The 23,726-nt window shown below is 40.0% G+C and overlaps 2 protein-coding genes across 2 annotated transcripts in view; one reads left to right on the top strand and one right to left on the bottom strand.

Annotated features, from left to right (window-relative positions):
• Nucleotides 1-3,474: 3,474 nt before the first annotated feature.
• tfpi2 (tissue factor pathway inhibitor 2) lies at nt 3,475-6,494 on the bottom strand. The gene is made up of 5 exons (XM_080735160.1): nt 6,367-6,494; nt 6,075-6,245; nt 5,597-5,776; nt 4,438-4,611; nt 3,475-3,813 (listed from the first exon to the last, which is right to left on the bottom strand). The coding sequence occupies exons 1-5, from the start codon at nt 6,440-6,442 to the stop codon at nt 3,725-3,727; spliced, it is 690 nt and encodes a 229-aa protein (XP_080591286.1). The 5' UTR covers nt 6,443-6,494; the 3' UTR covers nt 3,475-3,724.
• Nucleotides 6,495-12,200: 5,706 nt separating this feature from the next.
• The window catches only part of LOC308292603 (putative acyl-CoA dehydrogenase 6), a 31,959-nt gene continuing 20,433 nt past the window's right edge, over nt 12,201-23,726 (top strand). Inside the window, exons 1-2 of the mRNA XM_080734989.1 lie at nt 12,201-12,418; nt 23,478-23,598. Of these exons, the coding sequence (XP_080591115.1) occupies nt 12,209-12,418; nt 23,478-23,598 (331 nt within the window). The 5' untranslated portion in view covers nt 12,201-12,208. The remainder of the gene's footprint in view (nt 12,419-23,477; nt 23,599-23,726) is intronic.

Here is a 23,726-nt window from a genome sequence, read left to right as displayed (position 1 = left end):
AGACTTACCTTTTGCTGCATGATGAAAGTTGGAAACCGAAAACAAATATTATTGTTGTTCAGACATAATGAGACATTCAGTATACCCCCCTGAACCAGTGCTGTTAAATAATTATTTTACAAAATGTCTTTTGTTGTTGTTGGGTGGAAACCTTGTAGGGCAGGCTATGTACAAAATCTTTTTTGTGTTTTGTGTTTTGTCGCATTCCTAAGACAATAATATGATTACAATAAATTTACCCCCATTGATTCCGGATGGGGACCAGAATGCATTTGGGTCCCCGGGTCCCCATCCGGAATCAATGGGGCTAAATTTACTATAATCAAGTTTTTGTCTTATGCGACAAATACCCAAAAATACAATTGAACTCAAGTCTCCATGGCGTGAGTAATCAATAGAGAAAAAAAAAGTCATTTTGGGGGTGAACTACTCCTTTAAGTTGTAAATTGTGAACACTTGTAGCCTCCTGCATAGAATCTATCACATATTCAATTATCAGCATGTTTCTAATATTAAAGTCCATTCATTATCATGGTGAATGAGGGATAAATGACTCTGTCTAATGTAGTGAGACTAATGCAATAGCCAGAGCAGGATCAGTTCACCCAGCCTGGAGTCTGGGCCAAATCGTTAATAATCAGTACTAAGAAGTCTGCACCCATAAAGACCAAACATGTTCCAAGCCAACGCTTTATTATAATTGAAAATTAACCACTGCTGCATACATTTGCAGTATGGCTTTTGAGAATTAATATGAACCACAAAAAAGTTGAAGAGACAGATGGATGCACTTTTCCTGTAATTAAACTCAAATTGAACTTTGTTATGATAATGGGCCAGGGTTCATGTTGGGTGGTTTGGAAAGAAATGCTAAAACACCCATGCTGGTTAAGTGGTTTAACAGATTATAAATCACACATGTTTTCTTTTCACACAGCCGCTTTCAGAAGTTTAGTCATGCCATTGCCTCCTCTTCCTTTTCCCATGTCTGGTACGATGGTCCAGTGCGACCTCTGAACCTTCCTCGCGGTGCAAGGTTTTGTTCCCATCGTGCTTTTACCACCATAGGGATGTTACTACATGGGCAACTGGCAGCCCGGGGGCCACATGCGGCCCCCACCTTCACTTCATGCGGCCCGCAGGTTAATACCGGAATACTGATATATTATTGATTTCAGCTGTTACAATTCAAAAAATGACCTACTTTAATTCCGTCAGTCTATATTAGTAGCTTAATGACTAGTATAGTCTGTTTTTTTATGTCCAATGTATTTGTATTTAGGTTCATAAGGTTAACATGAGTATATAACTAAATGTGTTTGAAATCAAATCAAAATGTTACATTTCAGGATTCCAATTAAAAAATAACTAAAAATAATTCAGGATTCCAATTCAAAAGAAGCACAAATAGCCGATCTACAAGCTCAAAACGCATCACAGTGCGATGCGTTTTGAGCTTGTAGATCGGCTATTTGTGCTTCTTTTGTATGAGATACTAGAATGACAAAGTAGGACGAAACAATATGCAATGTGGCCCTCTGGAGTGAAGGTGGAAATATAGTGGCCCTCGCCATCATCAAAGTTGCCCACCCCTACAGTAGGTGCAGACTCACATGCACTAACATCAATGACATGGCAAAGTAGGCCTACTATGGAAAATTTGGTGTTGCTTCATAAGCCCTGCAGGACCAAGTGCGTGCAGATTTTCACCTAAAGCAAACACAGTGTAAGCTGATTTCACTAATCAGGCCCAGTGTGTATTACAGTAATTAATTAAATCAGCTTATGCATGTTTGGTTGGAGTTTTTAATTATGGTGTAGAAAGTTTACCTTATGTGACCTATGCTCAGGTCCTCACTTAGAAAAGCCACTTTCACTTAAGACCATCTTTGTCTTATAATGGTTCAGTTGACTAATGATGTCAGTGCTAACCTGCTTTCGAGATGCAGGGCCCAAACTGTTATCACAACATCCCCTCTCATAATGCTTTCTAATGGATGATTTAGCTTTGCCTTTTGGCTCCTAATACAGGCTGCCTAGCCAGACGTAGCTTCCTATTTATAGCTGATAGCAGTTTCCTGTCTTATACCTCTTCCATATCTTCCATAAATATTTATTGCTTCAAAACTCACAGTTCTACTGCTACAGTATGCTATGGGAGATAGGACACAGCCGTTTTAGGACTGGGCGGCCACCCTAAGTCAGTCGATCGCTTTCCTCTTCAATATTAATTAAATATTTTATTTTTATATGTAACCCAGGCGGAAACGTGTGTGTGTGTGTGTGTGTGTGTGTGTGTGTGTGTGTGTGTGCGTGCGTGCGTGCGTGCGTGCGTGCGTGCGTGCGTGCGTGCGTGCGTGTGTGTGCGTGCGTGCGTGTGCATTACATGTACATGTATTCATGCAGGTGTGTGCGTGCGCAACTGCGCATACGCAGGTGCGTATGTATGTACAGTACTTACGCCTCTATACTTCCCTAAATACTGTAGGTCAGGGGTCTTCAACGTTTTCAGGCCAAGGACCCCTTAGTCGAGAGAGAGATGAAGCAGGGACCCCCACAACCCATGGATAACATATAGTTTAGTTTAATCGTTTGACAGCACAATCATCTGTGTATGTGGGTTCATCTAAATTTGTGTTTCCAGATATTTAACCACTTGAAACGTCAATACTTAATAAACTTGACCTTTCACTCTGTTATTTTTCCCCGATAGCCGATCTACAAGCTCACAACTTGTAGATCTGCTATTTTTGGCTAAAGTTCTTAGAATATGGACACTAGAGCTCAAATGGTTAATATAGAAAAGGATAAAAATAGCTTCTATCACACGAAGATTTGGAGGACCACCTGTAGTAACTCTGAGGACCCCCTAGGGGTCCCGGACCCCCTGTTGAAGACCCCTGCTGTAGGTGCTTGATTTGGTCTCATGACCATTGTGTGATTGTTGATTCAAAACTGCAGTGGAACATTCAAGATTTGCTCAAAGGCCTGATAAGGAAGGAAACATGTAATAGATAAGCAAAGAAAATATTTGGAAGCGAAAGTGACTGAGAAAGTGAAAGGTTGTTGTTGCAAGTTTTTTTTTTTTAAACAGTCGGTTGATCGGCTGAATTGAAAGCAAGCAAGATTAGAATATTGCAAACATGAGTCTAGATATGCTAGCTTATTACACATAGGCCAAGTACAAGAAATACACAAGCCCAAATGTTTGAGTTTATTTATTTTACTAATATTTTTCTTTTACCAAAAATGCGATTATGATACAGGACACAGTATCAAAAATACTGCTGTTAGAATTAAGTACAATAAAATACACATAATATCATCATCATCAAAATACACAATACAAAACATTAGTGCAAAAGTAACAAACTTCATCAACAGAATACAGTAAAAAAAAAGAAAGCTTCATCTTAAATTTGTTTCTTAAAAATACTGTATAATATATACTGTACAGTAGTTGCCATTAGAAAACAAATGCATGTAACATTAAAAATTATCTCAGCAAAATACCAACAAACATGACTGATTCACATGTATCTGAAAGGATGACCATGTATGTGCGCCATATCATGAAAACTGTGCAAGTATAGAGTTTTGGATATCCATTCAATACTGCAGCATACAGTATATGAAACAAAATGTCTACTTCAATAATGGACAACATTATATGTTTGTCCAAGTCAAAAGTCCTGAGACGCAAGTGAGACCAAGTGTCACAAATCTAAGCCTGCAAGACAGTGAAATATTTCTTTGGATTTCTGTTCCTTCTGAGCCGAAGTTTCCTTCCTGGGCTTGGGTGCTTTTTCCTTCCTGAGAAAAAGAAAGGGGGAGAAAAAGGACAACTCATTAATGTGATAGCTCAAATTCATATCTTTGACTTTCAACAGTCACGGTCAAAGGCTTTTTTCCAGGCGAAGAAAGTTCAGCTTGTTCTGCTTATTGCCACATTCCAAATCAGTTAGACACTACAAAGATTTAGGAATTTGTTTTCCCTTATAAATGGTCCTTTGAACATTCCTATTAGAAACCATATGTTTTAAAGCTAATGATGAAATTCAGGTGTTATGCCTGATTTTCTAAATGCATGTCCTCAAACAAAATAGAAACTTTAGCGTGGTCCCCACACATTGAGGGTGGACCATGGGTGTTGACTAGTCTTCATGAAACTATCTTCAGTATTTAGACAATTTCCTTATATACTGTAATTTGTTGACATTGGTCGACTAGGGGTTTGTTCTTTACCCCCTCTTTTCTCTCTACATCAAATCTCTTTGTCAAAATAGCTGATCTGCAAGCGCATAACTTGTCGCATTGCAACACGTTGCGACCTTGTAGATCTGCTATTTTCGACGAAATGTCAGCCCAATATGACATGCCAGAGACAGAGACACTGGGGTTTGTGTGGTTAATCTGAACATTATTCCCCTCCATTACCTTTAGCACAGACATCCATGCAGCTCTGCCTTGAGACAAAGTTGTTGCTGCTTCCACCGCAGCCTGAATACAGGAACTCCTCACACATCTTTGTGACAGTGTTGTAGTAATAACGTGGTATGGAGGCTGCACATCTCCCTTTATCCACAGGGTCCAGGCAGATCACAGGGACAGCTACAGATAAACAAACATCACATAAAAAAATGAATTCATAAAAAGGGTATCTTTTGACAAGAGGCTTATCAGAGTAAACCCAGGCTGAGCTGGCGTTTTGCATTTTGCCTGTTGATAGGTGCTGGAAGACAATTGTGTTATTTTGCAAGAAAATGAAAACATCCCATGGTTCTTGGTCGCTATTATTTAGGGTCAGTGAACTTTGCGACTTTTCATCCTGCACTGGTTTTTATCACTTCCTTCAAGCATTGTGCATCCTGTCACTGGGCTTACCAGTGTTATCCTATTTCCTCAATGTCAATGATTATTTTTCTTAGTACACCATACAACATACACTGGTAGCCTAGCCTATACTGTACAACATTTATGATTAAATAACAATTGCATACTGTATATGCAATTCAATCTTTGCTCCACATTTTGTGTTTGAGCAGGGTTAACCGCTCCTACATCTGGTTTTGTCTGTTTGTCCCGCGTCTGTCCGGACTGTGATTGGTCAATTGGTGTCTGTTTGAACGCCCAGGGTCACATTGGCCAAGCTTCGTGGGACACTTAAAGGAGTAGTTCACCCCCCACAATGACTTTTTTCTATTGATTACTCATGCCATAGAGACTTGAGTTCAATAATATGTTTTTGTATTTGTCACATTCCTGACAAAACAAATATTATAGTAAATGTACCCCCATTGATTCCCAAATGCATTGGGGTCCCATCCTGGATCAATAGGGGTACATTTATTGTAATCAATAAATTATCATCTTAGGAATGCGACGAAAACAAAAAAATATTATTGAATTCAAGTCTCCATGGCATGAGTAATCAATAGAAAATTTGTCATTTTGGGGGTGAACTACTCCTTTAATGAAATTAACTATAAATAGCGCCGCTCACCTTGTTTATGTTTTACAATGTTTTACAACAGTGCATCCCACACATGCAAATACTGTACAAGCCCATTATTAAAAACAGAGTAGGCCTACTCACTTTTGGGTGGGCTGCAGTACTCCTTGCAGGAGGCGAGGTCTGAGAAGCGGTTGGCATTGCCCTGGCAGCCACCATAGGAAAATGACTCGCACTGCATTGTGGTCATGTTGAAGAAGTATCTCATGTAAAGACCCCGGCAGGGACCTTCCTCTATGGGGAACCTGCAGATCTGTGGAATTTCTAGGGACAAGGAAGGAAAACTCTTTGAGGAAAGCTTTGGAGACTACCGTATAAATGAAATGTTCTTGAAGTTGTGCTTTCTGCATGCACATGTGCAGATATTAGCCTGATTAAATTCAACTTGGCTTATACTAAAATACATTAGTTAGTCACTTGCATCCATGGGGACATGAATAAATGCAAAACCACTGAATGCAGTAATTATAAGAACAAAGCCCCTCTAATATAATTCAGAAATTAGCTATGGGCCATAAAAGAGAATTAAGCATAGTTAGTCAGTGGCCAATGCAATACTTACTTGGTATTCTAAAGCATGATTTCTGGCACTCCTGGTAACTGTTAAAGTTGTTGGCATTCCCTTGGCACCCTCCATAGTAAAATTCTTCACATTTCTGAGTGATAGTGTTGTAATAATACCGCTCTATCTGTCCTCTGCAGGGTCCCTCGTCCACTTGAAGCAGGCACTGATCTAAAAGTAGAGAGAAGTTATGACAAGTGATACCAAAAGTTTTCACACCAGGGATTAAATAGTGCACACCTGGATTGCTTCGAATAAATAAATAAAATAAAAAAGACAATGGTCCGTTTACCTGTCGATGCTGGTTTACGTGCGAAAGCGCTGTAAAACAAGAAGAATGTAAAAACTGCAAATGCGTAAAGATCCATTTAAAGGCGTTGTTCTAACTCCAGACGTTATGCTCTCCGACCATAACCCACCACTTTTATAGTTGAGTGGAGTTTCCCCAAAGGGGGAACATAGGCTACAGGGGCGGGATATTATGACTCATTTCCATTTTTTTGATGGATTGGAGTGACATCGAATAATTGCACCACACTCGTTCTGTTACGTTAGTAGGCCTATGACAGTAGGAATAGCCTAGTAATATTTGCGCATACTTTTTTAAATCTCGATACGCTCAGAGGAAATGGGTGTGTGGGTCCGCGCGGGATATGGTCGGCATATGACTATGACTGACGGATATCGTTGAAACAATTAACATTAGTAATTCTCTGTCAGCGACACAGCGACTCCACGTACGTAGTGTCTCGTACAAAGTTCAAAGTAGGTCACACCTGGGTTTTACACTGAAGTGAGACTCTCACTGTGAGAGCATTATCCAATGATGTGATGTGATGATGACACGCATGATGATGATGACGATGACGATGATGATGATGAAGACTAAAACAATGTAAACGATCTCTGTATTGTCATAGACCTCAGTCATCGGGTCCCTACAACCTTCTTGCAGCTGTGGCTCACTGCAAAATAGCTTGAAGCGAAAATGATGAATGAAACTTTTCAGTTCTGTCGTATTCTACAATGCAATACATAGGCTAGAACTAATATTGATTGGCCTCCAAGGGAATGCCACTTTTGTTAAACATTATAGTAAATCCAGTTTGTCTCACTCTCACATGTCTCACTCTCACATGTCCAGCCTCCATGCATGCTTGCCTGCCTGCCCCCTGCCCCCCCCCCCCCCCCCCCTCTCTCTCTCTCTCTCTCTCTCTCTCTCTCTCTCTCTCTCTCTCTCTCTCCCCCTCTGTTGCTACAGCATGGGCTATGATGATGTTGTTAGAGTAGCATGTCCCACATTTGACATTTCCCAAATAACTGCATTTTCCACCATCACAAACCAGATCTCCATGCTTGCAAATAGGCTGTAGTTGGTCAGTTGACAATACTATGATCCTGACAGTCTCAAAAATACTTTGGAAAGCAAGAATTAAGAGAAAAACACACACACACACACACACACACACACACACACACACACACACACACACACACACACACACACACACACACACACACACACACACACCACAGAAGTGTGTATTCTTAGCCTATTACTACATGTAGCAAAATTCTGAATGTTACAGAATTGTAAATGTAGTTTAAGAGCAATGGGTTTGTAGGCCTACCTTTAATTATTTGCAGATTGCTTTGCTACATCTTATGAAATGAATTGAATCCTGCTGTGTTTGTAATTTGGGCTAATGATGGTTCTCCTACATGACAGGTTGAGGCTAATGCAGATAAGCCGTCTTATCAAATAGACCTGAATTACATGGTATGTCCCCTTGACCCAAATCTGAATAAGAAATATTGTCCATGATCCTTAGTCCATAGTCTAGGGATCTGGATTTAGTCCACAAAATACAGCCAATGGAAATCAAAAGTCATGTCTCTAAATAACTCATGTACAAAAACAGACACCTGAGTGATTCCTTCTCCTTTCCAAGCGCATGCTCCAACTGGTTGTGGGATCATATAAAATACCTTGTTTTAATCAGATTAGCGGATTAGGATTGTTTATGGAGATTACTTTATAACCCAGATTGAGGGAGAGGAGAAGGTTCTCTCACAGGTTCTCAGGGGAAGAGGACAGCTGCCTTTAAGAGTCCGTAAGTATACACTTTCTTTTCAATTAATACAATCAATGGCTGTCATTAAATTAATGATTAGTTGGGTATTATTAGCTATATGGTCAGGATTTGATACTCATATACACAGCATTTGATTTATTACATAAATACATAAATTACATTTGAAAATGTATTAGCCTAAGCAATTAGTGACTGAGTATTATGAGTTCAGCCATGGGACCCTTTTTTACAACAAGGGTTTATATTTTAGATCGTAGATTGATTTTGATTTCATTGTTTGATGAATGTGTCTTTTTATCTTTCAAGGGCAGATGTGACTTATGGGCGCTAGTAGTGTTACTGTAAAAAGTAATAAAGAAATCACTGGCTTATTTATTCTAAAAAGACATATTTAGCCACTATGCATGCCCCCAAACAATGAAATCAAAATTGCTAAAACGATAGCAAGCAGTAAATGAAAACATTTTAACACTCATATTTTCTTTTCTCTAATTACTATCTAAAATATGGACCCTTGTTGTACAAAACAACAAAGTTGTCCTTTAAATGATGTAATTGAAAATACTAAATGTTTGCAAAGGTGACAGTGATATTGTTTCCTTTTTTCCAGAGAATGCCATTCATCAATGTAGAAATACTAACAGACCTGGAAAAGGCAACGATTGAAGCAGTGCAAAAGAGAAAGGAGGTCAAGCTAGAGAGGTGGATGGTAAGTGATTGGTTCTACTGTACATAATAATATATCATTTTGGCGATGAATATAGTCCTTTGTTTTTGTTGAAGATACCAAGGCATAAATTGCTGAGCAACAAGCTGCTGACTAACACTATAATTTAAACTCTTCATGTTACCACTAGCTATAGTACAATAGGTAGTAAGCCTTGCCGAGTCATGAGACCCAAAGGACAGGAGCCTATCTCCTGTTTCTGTAGCGTGAAGAAGTTTGTTGTACAGCAGCCCCTCTACATGATGCTAGCCCCCAATACAACCCTTGATGCTGAGTGCTAAGCAGGTAGGCGCTCTCCATTCCGACATGTCGCCACTCCGACAGTGACTTCTTATTGTGGCAACACTTCCATAGAGGTTAAGGTTAGGGTTAGGGTAAGAGATAGGGTTAGTGTCAGAATGGAGACATGTCGGAATGGATATAGATGCACTCGGCACTGGGTCCCATTTTTCAGAGTCTTTGGTATGGCCCGGGCCCGGCCGGGGATCGAACCCCACCCTCCCAGTCTCAGGGCGCACACTCTAAATCTAACCACTGCAAGGCCACTGAGCTGGTTGCACAATGCTACACAGTAAAATCCCCATGAGTTCATTTAACTCAGAAGACTCATCCATGGTTCCATTTGTACACCTCTTCTAAATTAAATTTAGGAATTTAGTGTGTGGCCTGTTTCATGGTGTAATTGCATAGTTCTAATGAAAGGTGATACACCATGCATTTAAAAAGTATTTATGTCATATTGTTTATGTCCCAAAAACGTTTTTCAAAAGGTTTGAGGCTAAATTACCACTCCTGAATAGAGAGCCTCTCTCATTTTTGAATGGCTCTCAGAGCATTTCAGCTGCAGTACCACCTTTGGCCTGATCTGCGCCACCCCCCCCAAAATCCTTTTGAAAAAAAAATGTTTTTGAAAAAAAGAAAAAAAGATTATTTTTTTTGACGTCACAATCGGCAGATGACGTCACAATCGGCAGCAAATCTGGACAGCCTGTTTTGAGAACCCGTGGGATACTTTTAACCTTCGCCTTCTCAAAACCAGAGAAAGACACAACGGTCAAAAATGGGACTTTGTGAGGATAGAAGGCGCTAGTGGGACCCCAAAAAAAGGTTTTAAAATAGGAAAAGTGAAATTTCATGGTGTATCACCTTTAAAAGTAAGACTGAGGAACAACCTAAACTAAGATCTGGACATTCTCTTGTTGCCCATTGCCCCTTTACAATTCTTTATATATGTGGAATGTTTGGGCTGCAGATAAAATATACAAGACAAAATGAATTACAATAAAAGGTTAAATAATAATAATACTAATAATACAAAGCTCATCTCTGCTTCTTCACTTGCAGTTGTCTAAAGCCTGTACAGAAACAATGGAATACATTCAGAGTCTTGAGGGAGAAGACACCATGGTAAAAGGCATCGATGAAGCAACAAACCCCTTCAAGCCGGAGAAGGGTGGCTGTGTCATCTGCTAATCTGGACCTGATAAAGATTAGCACCCAAGGTCAATCTCCCTGCAAACGTAAAATGGATGATCCTTTTGCAGACATAGAAGAAGACTATAGTGGAATACATAATACGAAAACAATTATGAAAATGTATATACATTTTCATGAGCTTCCATGTAAATGATCCTTCCTCTTGAGACCAAGTTTGTATTTGTGATATTCTTTTAAAATGTGAAATAAATGCAAGTTGTTGTGCATGGGAAATCGTTGTCAGAACTTTGTTTAGAAGGTCTATATAACAAACAGTGTTTTTGTCTTGTGGGATCTGCAGTCTGAGTGAAATGGGTCCCATTGTCTGTTGTTTCAAACACAGAAGCCACTGCCATTAAATGTGTAAAGACAAGATGGCAAAATAGATCAATCTTAAAATAGGAGTGTAGCAGAGTGACTCACTGCCTCAGCCTGATGGCATCAAAAGTCTAACATGTCCCTCAGTAGGCCTACATACGGTATGTATGTCCCTATAGTCTAGTGGTTAAGATAATGGACTTTCATGTGGGAGGCTCGAGTTTGAATCCTGGGTGTTATGAAGGGGAAGAATGTACTCAGAATATACTGTTATGTACTCATTTAGCAGAATGGGCCCTTTCACATTGTTAAAAATTGTGTAATAAACACTGAATTATTTTTTTTAACTTTCATTTTCCAGTTGGTAAAGGTGGGCAGATTTTAATTACTTTAAGTTTAACCTATAATAATAATTGATCATAAATCTATGTTTAGTATTAATCTACAAAGTAATAAGTAACTAACCCATATCATTGCTGTCAATTAAAATAAAATAAAAGCCTCTGAGATGGTAGAAAGCTTAAAAATAATACTCACTTAGAGCACGGTCACATCAAAGTTTAATTCTATCTATGAGGGTGAATTCTGTCAATGCGGAGGAATGGAGTGGTTTCTTGCCATGCACGGATGTCTGCAAAAATATGCTCTGTTCCCGTTGAAAAGCATTGTCAGGATTCAGGAATCCACCTGATTGATTTATTGACAACAAGCATATGTAGCCTACAAAACAAAAGATGCACATTTTAGTCAAAAGCATGTCACAAGAAAGCCCAGAGGCTTATGTGACCTCCTTAATGGGGAAAACCACCCATTTTCAATATTGAACTTTGTTATTAATATACCTTTAAACAGTTCCCCCCTTCTGTGTTGCCTAGAGGATTGCTTTTGGGGTTTGTATTGCAAAGTACACTGTCTGTGACTCTGTGATGATGTCACCTCGGTGTAGTTCAATATTGAAAATGGGTGGTTTTCCCCTTTACTGTAAAAGTAAGTAAGATACCTCAAACAATCAGACTTAATGCATAACACTCAATACTCAAGAACAGAACCTAAAGGGACAGTTCAGCCAAACAATAACTTGTAGCCTAATACTCACTCCACATGGAGACTTGAATTCATGGAGATTTGTTTTTGTTTTTGTCGCATTCCTATGCCAATGATTTGATGAGTGGTTCCCTATGGAGACACAAAGAGCCTGCTTAATTTGTTTCTTATGGAGACACAAAGAGTGTCCTCAAATTATTGTCATATATATATGCGACAAAAACTCAAAAAATATCAATGAATTCGAGTCTCCATGGGGTGAGTGAGTAGCCGAATCATTTTGAGGGTGAACTATCCCTTAAATGCATTAATTACTTTTCACCTTCTGGTGGCAAAGCATCAACCTGCTAAAGAAAATAAGAGTTCAAGTTCAAGTTCCATCAGATTCTACCCTGCGGGTGGCCTCGCCTGAACTCCATCCTACTAACAAGAACCATTCGCGCGTGCGCACATCCAACAGCAGCATGTCAACAATGGCAGTGTGCAGAGAAGGAGCCCGGCGCTTCAACAACAACCTGGCAGCCTGTCGAAACACCTTCAGATTATTGTCATTCAGTGGCGTTCGGTCGTTTTCCGAAAATGTTTCATCCAAACCCGCCTCCGCCACGTCTTCCCCGGAGACCACGGTTGATCATTTACTCTACACACACGAGCACTTTGCATTAAAGGAGTCCCTGAGAAAGGTAATGCAAGGATAGCATGATGGAGGAGTAGTAGCAGGAGTTACCATGGAAATCACTTAACGCTCGATCTGAGCTTTGTAGTTGAATATAAACGGCAATGTGTTAATATGTGTGGGTGCTAGAATGCTGCTTTACTCGTTTGACTTTATGTAAGCACAGGCAGCTGACCTGAGGGTTTCATAAAACAAAGTAGGTGAGAGGTCAGTAACTCAGTATGCTAGCTCTGCTCTCTCTCTCTCTCTCTCTGCAGTCTTCAGCTGCAGCCTGCTTCTGTTCTGAATCTTAACTGATGCTGTTACAGCAGTGATTTTCAACCAGTGGTCCTTGTGGGGGTTCCAGGTGGTCCCCAGCTAAATAGTGGAGAGTTATAGATCTTTAACTCTTGAGACTGAGAGTGTAAAATGAAACCAATTGGTCTTTTGGTTTCATTTTACACTCTCAAGGAATGGAAAATGGAACGCTCTCAAGGCATGGAATTCAGAATCTTATCCAACGATAACAAAATATTCGAAAGTTTTGGGTCTGATAGAGGCTAAGGGACAGAACGAAATTTATGGAGGGGGGGTCACTGGAGGAAATGTATATGCCCTGATATAAAATGCTATGACCCTCCCTCTGTATGTGGGAAAAAATCAGTGGCCCTCCCCAACCAAAAAAAGAAAAGAAGATGGCCCTCCCCTAAAACATAACATTTTATACATGAGTAAAATGATCCCTAAAAACATAAACTTATTCATAAACGCAACTGCAGTAATAATAGCACTATATACGAGAACATGAATAAAGCAAATTCACCTCCCCCTATGAGACTCGAACCGGCGGCCCCACGGGACGAATGGATCGTTAGCACAGCGACTAATGCACTGAGCTATCTTCACAGATAACATTTTAGTGAATAAAAGTGAACTCTAGAACTTAAGCTACCACTTCTATATCATATGATGTTACAGGACTTAGGAGAAGGCTATGAATGTTTAATCTGTAAACTCACCGCTTCATCTATCTGTCTGGGAAATTTTATACGCAAATGTGAAAGTGAAGAAAAATGCTTTCCATTGGAACACTGCCATCCTTTGAGATGATCCACTGCCGGCCGAACTTAACCCTATATATTAAAACAGGGATGCCATATGTTTCATCAATGAGACTATCCCTAAAAGATTCCCGTTGTGGTGGAGAAAGAAAAAAAGACGAAAAAACCTCGAAGCCAAAATCAAAATCCAAACAGCCACACACACGCAATTCCAGTAGGACTTGCCTAACCCCTCTGATCTTCTTGTTGTCCGTGCTCTTCTCTAATTTAGTTTCGAGTCTGACAAGACTCTCCTCAGCAGAGAGGGTCTGCAGCGAAGCTCTTAAATTGTGATCCAAGTAACTTTTAGTACGCACATTTGTTCTCTTGATGTTGTAAGACGCCATGTTTGTTGTGTTCTGAACTTTTCCCTCTGACTAAAAGTATTGTCGCTGCCAGGAAGAGCGTCAGTGATTGGCCAGAAACTGCACACGCCTACTGGCTGGATAGGCCAAGCTAAATGATTGACACATAGAAGGAACAATGGGAAAGGCTCAATAGCCCAGCTGTTGGGAAAAACCAAGATAAGCAACGGAGGGGTGTCAATGACTATTGTTGTACTATTATTCAGGAAAGCTGTAAAGAAAATATGCATATAAAATCCGGGCTCATTTTAAAAATAAAAATTGGATGACCCTCCCTTGGACTCAAAGTAAAATTTGATGACCCTCCCTCAAACTAAAACTAAAAAGACATGACCCTCCCCTATTTTCCTCCAGTGACCCCCCTCCATAAATTTCCCTAGGTCCCTAACTCTCATGGTCCCTAAACATATTGGATCTTGATGTGTTTTCATATGGCATTGGTACTGGAACAGAGGGTTAAACGATTCAAGGCCCGTCATGTGGTGAAGGCAGCGTATACAACACAAAGTGCCATCCAATTGCTATGTGGCCACTGAATTTCTATATTCTGTAATACATGCACAGTAAAGCCTCTATCAGAGTCCAAGGTGAAGAGCTATTCACTTCACCTCGTTGTAGTTTCCTAGCTATCACCTAGGCTTTGTTATGTATTTTTAGGTGATAGCTAGAAAACTACACCATGGACTCTGATAGAGGCTTAAGCTACTCACTCACCCACAAAAAGTTCTTCCTGTGACATTTCAGAGTAGTGTCAGCTGGTGCCATGGACGCGGACGGTAGTACGGTATTAGTAAAAATCTCTGCATGTTAATTTCTCTGCAAGGCAAGTTAATTTGTGTTAGCACATTTCACAGCAATTTCAAAGAGCTTTACACAGAACATTAGACACAGACAAGACAAAAGGGCATTTAAATACAATAAAAAATAAGAGGATAGATAAAAAAAACAAGCAAGATAATTAAATTAAGGTTCAGAAGAAATTATTCATTAAAGAAAAAATAACTTTTCAGATTTAATTTAAAAGAACAGAGTTTGTAGCAGATATGTGTTGCATAAAAAGTGAATGCTTGTTCTACATGTTGAGTTCTGATTCTGGGGACAGAAAGCAGACCTGTCCCAGAAGACCTGGCTGATAGGTCTGGACTGAGAATTCATGATGTATCGCAAGATTACAATCCTGCATGATGGTATTAGATAATTACACTGTGGCAATTCATGTTCATATTGTCAGTGTTTGACAACCGTATTTACTAGTGGTGAGAGTGAATACCAAATTGGATTGTATATAATTACTGCAGAGTGGAGTGTAATGAGCTCTCAGGCCAATCAAAGTACTATGTCTGTTTCTGCTGTTGAGGCCAGGGCATACAGTAGTCCTGTGTAGCCAGACGATCAGAGATCTCCACGACCTAAGTGGCTACTGATGCATCTATCTGATGACATCTAAAAAGGGCATAGCAGTGGGTGTGGTTTAACTGGTGTCATTAAAACAATCAGCCATTCATTTTTCCCACAGCGATTTACAAAAAATATTGATATCAATGATTTTAACTAAGCATAGAATCAAACCATCCAGGATCCTGGTGAATCATGACCATAAAACCTTCGATTCTGTGAAGAGGAACAAAAAAAAAAGAAAAAAACACTAAAGGTTATTAAAAGTATTGTATTATATAATTAAATATATAGTCTTTTTTTTCACAGAATCAATGGTTTTATGGTCATGATTCACCAGGATCCCGGATGGCTCCATTCTAGGCTTAAAATAATTGATATAAATATTTCTGATATAAATTAATGGCATTAATTGTTTTTTAGTGGCACCAGTAGACCACACCCACTGGCTATACCTTTTGTTATTGAATGTCGGGGCTAAAACTACTAGTCTAGTGGAAACAACTGAATTGCTTTCTCTGCTGTTTTTGCCGTTACACAATTTAGTTGTCACCAGATGTATCGGTAGTCGGAGATCTCCGATTAGTGACAAAGGGAGACTAGGGGCATAGTAAACAAAAATGCTTATCATTTTAATCATCACAAAAATAAATGTTTATTAGCAATGATGATTAATATAAACATTTTCGGGGGAAATGTCATAATATAGCCTAATTCCTTTTCTACTGTATATCAAGCAGCAGTGAAAATGTAACGGTTTCCTTCCAGTCTTATTTGACTTACAACTGTACAATTCTGTAAAACAGCATTGTAAACAAGTGCAATACCTTTTGATGCATTGCCTGCACCTCCCCTGTCCCCATGTCTTTTATGAGTCTATTAAACACAGATTAAATTTAGACAAACCGTACCTCAGTCATACCCAGCGACTTTTGAATTATGGGAATACAATTCACAGTAAATGGTGGTGACCACCAGACAGCATTTGACACATTGTGTATGCCTTTCAGTGTAAATATTGTTGCTAAATCACCGTAGGTGCCTTGAAGTCTTCTCTGTTGTTTGACTTTACTGTATATTACTTCACTGCCATTGGAGACAGAAATCTCAGAATAAACACCCAAGGGCCCAATTCAGGGAAGGAAACAAAGATGTTGTGTTTATAGAAGGATACCTATGGTGTGACTAAACCCTCAAAGGATGCCCACAGGTCCAAAATAATTGACATTGGGAATAATGGGAAGGATGGATATGTGAAAAGGAAATGCATAACAATGTGAAGGGAACTTGAGGGAGTAGGGTTTATTAAAATAACTCGGTGCAGAGAATAACCTGACATACTAGTGGGGTGATATGACATCCTTCAGTGACTGTCCAAGGTCAGGCGTTAGTGTCATTGGCTTAAATGTAATATTGGAAAATTGGAAATGCATATTAATAGATTTAACTCTCATAGACTACAGACTAGCCCAGACTACTGCTGTGCCTAGGGCAGTGGTTCTCAACCTTTTCAGGCCGCGACCCCCACAATAATCAGTAATCACATTTTAACTGGGGACCCCCTCCACCGCCACCCTGATAAGAGTTGAGGCATTACATTTTGTATAACACGGTTCTATTGTGAAAATAGCAGATCTACATGCTCACAGGCGTTGTGAGCATGTAGATTGGCTATTTTCACAATTTCTGCCTCTGATATTTGTCAATTTGGCCAATGTTTAATTAGTAATTTTAGAGGTATTAAAAAGTCCTTAAATTGTCACTTTAGAAATGTGCATATACCCTCTATACACTTAAACTGTATTATTGGTTTGTTTACTGTTGAGTGAGAAAACAATGTTGCACATTGAGTTAGTCATCTGGGGACCCCCAAAAATAATGTGGGGACACACAGGTTGAGAACCACTGGCCTAGAGTACCCATCACTTGTGGGCCAGACAGAGGGCCGGACTGAGGGGCTACGTGTGTGTGTGTGTGTGTGTGTGTGTGTGTGTGTGTGTGTGTGTGTGTGTGTGTGTGTGTGTGTGTGTGTGTGTGTGTGTGTGTGTGTGTGTGTGTGTGTGTGTGTGTGTGTGTGTGTGTGTGTGTGTGTGTGTGTGTGTGTGTGTGTGTGTGTTGTACATGTGGAAAATCAGTCAGGTTTGCTGATCACTTTTTAGTGATACCTTTTCATTGGTGTGACTTCGAGGGAAAAGCAGAAAGTGCCCTACCAGCTCAGTGGCCTTGTGGTTGGAGTGTCCTCCTTGAGAGGTCTGGGTTTGACTTTGATCCCTGACTGGGTCCCTGCGACGGGAGCGTGTCGATATTGTGACATAGCATCTGTTCGACGGTCCATTCTTTCGACACGGGTGAATGTTAACCTGGTTAAAAGCTAACCTGCAGACGCGGGTGAATGTTAACCTCTATGCCTAAACCTAACCCAAACCCTAACCTCAGTAACTGTGACGCGGGTGAGTAGCTAACCTGCCGACGCTCATAGTCGAAAGAATGACCCATCGAAAGAGCGAGATTTCCCCCCCTGCGACATACTAGCCTCATGTCCAGTGGGTCTACTTCAAGCTATGGAAACAGGAGATAGGATCTTGCCCTATGGGCCTCAGGGCTCGGCAAGGCTTACTTACTTAACAGTACACGCACTGCAGAGAGGATATTTTGTCAGACCTGGCCAAGTTGGCCAACACAATGTTCTTGACCCCATCTCACAACCTTTGGTTGCCTGAAGGTCATATATTATGGTATGATACATAAACAAACCATAATATTTGTGAAGAGACATTATGTCCCTTTTGAGTTTTGACCTTACATTTTCCTTTCTAACACACACTTTGTTCCAACATCCCTTTCCTGCCTAAGAATTGGCAAATCAAACAGAAACAGCTTTTTTTCCCCCCTTCTTTTTTTAGATATTGAAGAACAGCTTTAGGAGTTAGACTGTGCAATAATATTCTTTGAAGAGAGGGAAAGAATGCACTGCACACTGACTTCAAGAAAGGGAATGTCCACAGAGGTTTCAGGCGCAAAAGTATTTTCAAAGTCAATGTCCTTAGTGCTATACATACAAACAAAAAGTGATACCAAAACACAAATGTGTGAGGCTTACAAACAGAAATGTTAAACCCCTTGCTCAGTCTGTTTGCCACAGACAGGCAAACCACACACCTGTTTATAGGGCATGGTTACTAATCAATGGATTTGTTTGTAAAACTAATTAGGAATATTGCTATGTTTCACAATTACTTAGATGCATGAGCGAGAGTTTTACAGTGGTGGACAAAGACCAGCATCCTGGGTCGCCACCGGAATCTAATGTCGAAAAAAAGGTGAAACAAAAGATTTTGAATATTGATATGACACATTCGGTAAGAGCTTCAGAGATTGAATTGTTTATACTTAACTGGACATGATGAGTCTGCAGAAGATTCCAAATGTTACCAAACCACTACACGACGGTGTCAAATGGCAATGAAGCATTGTTTAAAAGGTTAAGGCTTGTGACCCTGAACATAGTGTATGAATTGGCACTAGGGGGAAAGTCCAAACTTTTCTGTCTGAGACTTTCAGTCTTGTTCATATTTATTGGCAGAAGATGTACTTTTTGCAATCTTGGAAAACCTTTTAACTCTATCAGTCTTCTCCTGCATAACTCTTGCAGTGCTGCCACTTAGATATACAGATTTAGCTTGGTGTCAAATTGAAGATTTTTATTTTGTACAATAATAGTTCAATAATATTTTTTGGTTTTTGTCACATTCCTAAGACAAAAATTTGATTAGAGTAAATTTACCCCCATTGATTCCGGATGGTGACCCGTTACGAAACGGGTCACCATCCGGAACGAATGGGGGTAAATTTATTGTTATCACATTTTTGTCTTAGGCGCTGTACAGACATTTGCGTGAAACATCTTCTCTGTATCGTCTGAGAATGGCCACTGGGGGCGCCGTACTAATGCATTGTCAATGGAAGGTTGTTTGGTGTTTTGTCGTTGCCGTGTCTCTTGGCCAAAAGACAGGCTGCGGTTGAGCTTGAGACACGGCAACGACAAAAAACCAAACAACCTTCCATTGACAATGCATTAGTACGGCGCTCCCAGTGGCCATTCTCAGGCGATACAGAGAAGATGTTTCACGCAGCTGTGTGAGTCCAGCCTTAGGAATGCGACAAAAAACTCAAAATATTATTGAACTCTAGTCTCCATGGCGTGACTAATCAATAGAAAAAAAGTCATTTTGGGGGTGAATTACTCCTTTAAGCTGTTAATTCACATTTTTGTGAACTCTCACTCAACACTGCTGTGGGTGGAAATGCCCTCATCCATTTTTCTCCTCAGTGTGTTGACCAATCGATCTGAACAGGCACATGAAATTTCACCATTAGCATATGCAGGGAGTCATTCAAGCTGTGGGTGGAAATGGTGGGAGTGACTCATAACAGCAGTGAGTGCCAGGGTAACGTGATCAGCAAGTGTTTTGTGCTGAACCTGGTGGGCTATGCTGTAGTAGCACACACTACTAAAATCTTTCTCTGTCTGCCGCCCAGTGCCGCCCAGTGTACACTGGGCGGCAGACAGAGAAAGATTTTCCTCAATGCTTGTGCCTTTAGCCACTTAAAGAAACTTAAGTTTGGTAGCATTTTTGCTATGGGCTATGACTTCTTGACGGTTGCTTCCCAGGTCTGCACATAACTTGGTTGCATGCATGCCTCCCTAGTCCCTATGGAGACTAGTCCGTAGTAAAAATCTCAAGTAAAATAACATTTCACATTGTTCATTCATAGGCTATAGCCCATGAACAGCAGACACTAGTTTGTGTTTAAACCAAAAGGTAGGAGTGTTATAATCTCAGTTTTGTTATGTTAAACTATAGAAACCATAACATTGTTAACTTAGCTGAATAGCCTAAATTGTAAAGCTATGGGCTGCAGTATGCAGGCCAGGGTGGGCTTATATGTCAGCTAGCTAGGCTTCCAACTATTCATAGTTGGAAGATGTTATTAGCATTAATCCTCTAAGCTGAACATGACAAGGTTGTTTTAGTAAGTAGGCTGAAAAATCATGTAATAATGTTCTCTTCGAAGCAGCTTGAATTCCAACAAAATGAATTGGACTGCTTTAGTGTCTTGCAGAATGGTCAGTCCTAAGTGCTTTTCCATCTGTGGACCAGTTCCAGGCACACATCCAGTGAGTCATGGTATCGAGGCTCACTCATTTCCTTTACAAGGGGGGACGGTCCATTCATCCCAAAGCCAGCTCGCAGAGACGCAGACCCCCTTTTCACTCCCTGTGAAATGTTTGTTACATGATGCAGACAATCTTGTAATTTGTGTGACCCCTCAGTGGTACTGTACCTTCAATCAAGGCAGGGATTTCATGGAGGCCATGAAGGCCATGTCCGCCGTTGCACCTCAGTCCGGCCCTCTGTCTGCCCCTTAAAAATAATATAACCTGAGGTGGCTTTGATGCCCCGTCCACACTGCTCCAACTGATTGTACCGTTTTCTCCTCCTTTTATTATTCTGAATTATCAACTCCCCTCTCGACATCCCCATCTTCAAAAGAGTGCAGTGGCAGGGATGTGCAGGGATTATGCATGAACTTTAGTTTAATTTCATAATTCGAAAATAACAGTAGAAGGCGGGGGGGGGGGGGGGGGGGGGGGGGGGGGGATAATATTGGCCAGTCCCAAGATATATTGCACAACTCATAGCGGCTTAAGCAATTTAACATCACTTGCCCAAATTTAAAAATAAAAAAAGCTGGATTTTGCTTAGTGCCGTGTTCTTTGTTTCTTAAACATGTGGTTAGCCAATCGTTTTTTACCCAATTTCCTCCCCAATTTAGTCATTTTGCCAATTGATTCACCCCCCACACATTTCTGTGTTGTCACTTATGTTGTATCATGCTGACTCACCTGTCATTGAGGAGTTCCCACAGGGAGAAAGTAGAACCTTTGTCCTACTCCCCCCAATAATCCCCCCCTCCGGGCTCCCCCCTCCGAACGCGCCCAACAAAGCCAGATGCACCACGGTGGATTTGAACCCACAACCTCTGTGGTGATGGGCAGGGACTTCACCGCTGCACCACCCGAGCGCCTTGCTTAGTGCAGTTTTAATCTATCATATCTGACGTCATTTAATTGTACAGATATGTTTAATAATAAATCAAAGACATTCTGTGCTATTAATACATAATAGCAATACAGCATTGTTTTTGTTTTGTTCGTAGCACCAATGAGTGACTTAAATTTGACTACACTGCCAACAAATGCTACTGATAAATAAAATTGTAATGCGATGCATTTGAATTTGACTTTATGGTCCAAAGTTACACTGACAGTCGTCCCTATGCTATTTTCATATTTCAAATATGGTCCCCTTTGAAAAACGTTTGAACATTCCTGGGCCAGGCAAATGGAACATTGGCAAACATATTGTCCACATACTGTCGGCTCATAAGAGAGAAACAGCAGTCGGGCTTAACTGGTATGAAAAGGTCATATATTGACATGGGCGTGGAACGTGGGCTAAATCTTTTCAGACTATTTTTGTTTAATTTGGCTAGCTAGACACTGGTGCCTAATGCACCAGTACCACTCCATCTGGTGGACAATTTAAAGGAGCTATATATTCTTTGATAGTGTTAGACTAGGATGTAAACAAAAAGTGTCGGCCCGACAATGGCCAAAATTATTATTTTATCATTATTTTACGCTTTTTGTGGTCATTTTTGAATTGAAACACATATATGAAGCTTATTTTTTTATAAAATATTTTTGATTTATTTCTTATTTTAGCATGTTTACCGACCAAAAACTGGTGCAATGTTGACCCAAAATATTTATTGTTGAGATGGATGGATGGATGGATGGATAGATAGATAATGTACAGTTCAGACAGCATACAGTGCAATATTTATGGATTTCTTCTCTCAGTTCCCGGACTACTTCATTGATATTGTTTAGTCTGCCAGTGCCAGATATTGGCCAGACACTGATTGCATAGTCTGGAGTGCAGCAGGAAGGCATTGTCTAAAAATAATTCTTCTTCTTATTTTTTTTGTTTACCTCCATTCACTACTACTTCCACTAGGTCATTCCTAGTAGTGAGTCAGTTTCCTAACAATAGCCCTTTGCTTCTGTATTTTATTGTTAGCATGCACACACCCAAAATGTACCTTTGTGTACAATAGATTTACTGTAAATATTCCTAACACACATGTGGTCTGCTAAGAAGCATTACTCATACTGCAAAGCTACACTTGGGGATAAGCAGTTGTACACACTCTTTCACTCACACATACAAAGTAGGAATATGAAGATACATGACTCGATATAATTCAAGATACCGGATTCACAAGATTTTCTCACGATTTCTTATTCAAATTTAGACACCACAAAATTATGTATATATTTTTAGATTATTTTACATTTTTGTCACTTCAGACAAAAACTATATTGTATTTTATTTACAGTGACTACAAAATACACACACACACACACACACACACACACACACACACACACACACACACACACACACACACACACACACACACACACACAATGCAAGTCCTTGTAAAGTGTTGATATTACAGCCTGGCTAAAGTGAAAATGCAATTTTTGGGCTCCAATGCGTTGTGAAGACCTCTGTCTTCACAAGGCCTAAATGACAGACCTGAACCCTAGGACCCATGTCATTAATTTCCTTCATTTGATTGGCAATTAATTTAAATGACAGACCCAAACGCTAATGAACCAAGCCATGTCATAATTACGACATCCCGTTTATCGGACTGGCTCCATTATAATTAACCCTATCCCTAACCTCACACTAACCTAACAGTCGGAATAATGGGATGTCAGAATTATGAGTGGACCCCAGTCACCCCAACGTACTTGGGAAATTCGTTCCGAGATCCGATTGATTCCAAGATCTTACAGTGCATGTCTGAGAGGAGAGAGATCAGGCATTCAAGACAGGCCGGTATTAAATGTACCCAATAAGAAACCTTTGTTATGGATTTAACATACTGTATTTGTTTTTAGAAAGACCCATTCCTTTTAAATCTAGAATATGCAAAACAAATTATGCTGCTGTTTGAAAAGAGTATCGCAATACATTTTTCATCACACCAATTTTAATCCTCACATATTTGTATTGATAATTAACTGTTTCACGGTATGTCGTTCTATTCCTACTTATGCGCCTTCTCTCCTATGCTTGTTCCGTAGATTATTGACCAGGACATCAACCCCTATGTTGACCAGTGGGAAGCAGAGGGACAGTTTCCTGCGCACAAAATCTTCAAGATCTTGGGGAGTGCTGGCTTTCTTGGGGTCACCAAACCAGTAGGTAAGGTATCTAAGTTGTCTATTTGTCAAAATTGCTAACATAGAAATGTCCCTAAAAAATACTCAGTAATTGTTTTTAAATAATCTTAATAAGATGCATCAAGACAATATTGATGCTGGGCATAAAAA

This window comes from Nannobrachium achirus (genome assembly GCF_963921795.1).
Source record: "Nannobrachium achirus genome assembly, chromosome: 10".
Lineage (NCBI taxonomy): Eukaryota > Metazoa > Chordata > Actinopteri > Myctophiformes > Myctophidae > Nannobrachium > Nannobrachium achirus.
This window is presented reverse-complemented; position numbering and strand designations above follow the sequence as displayed.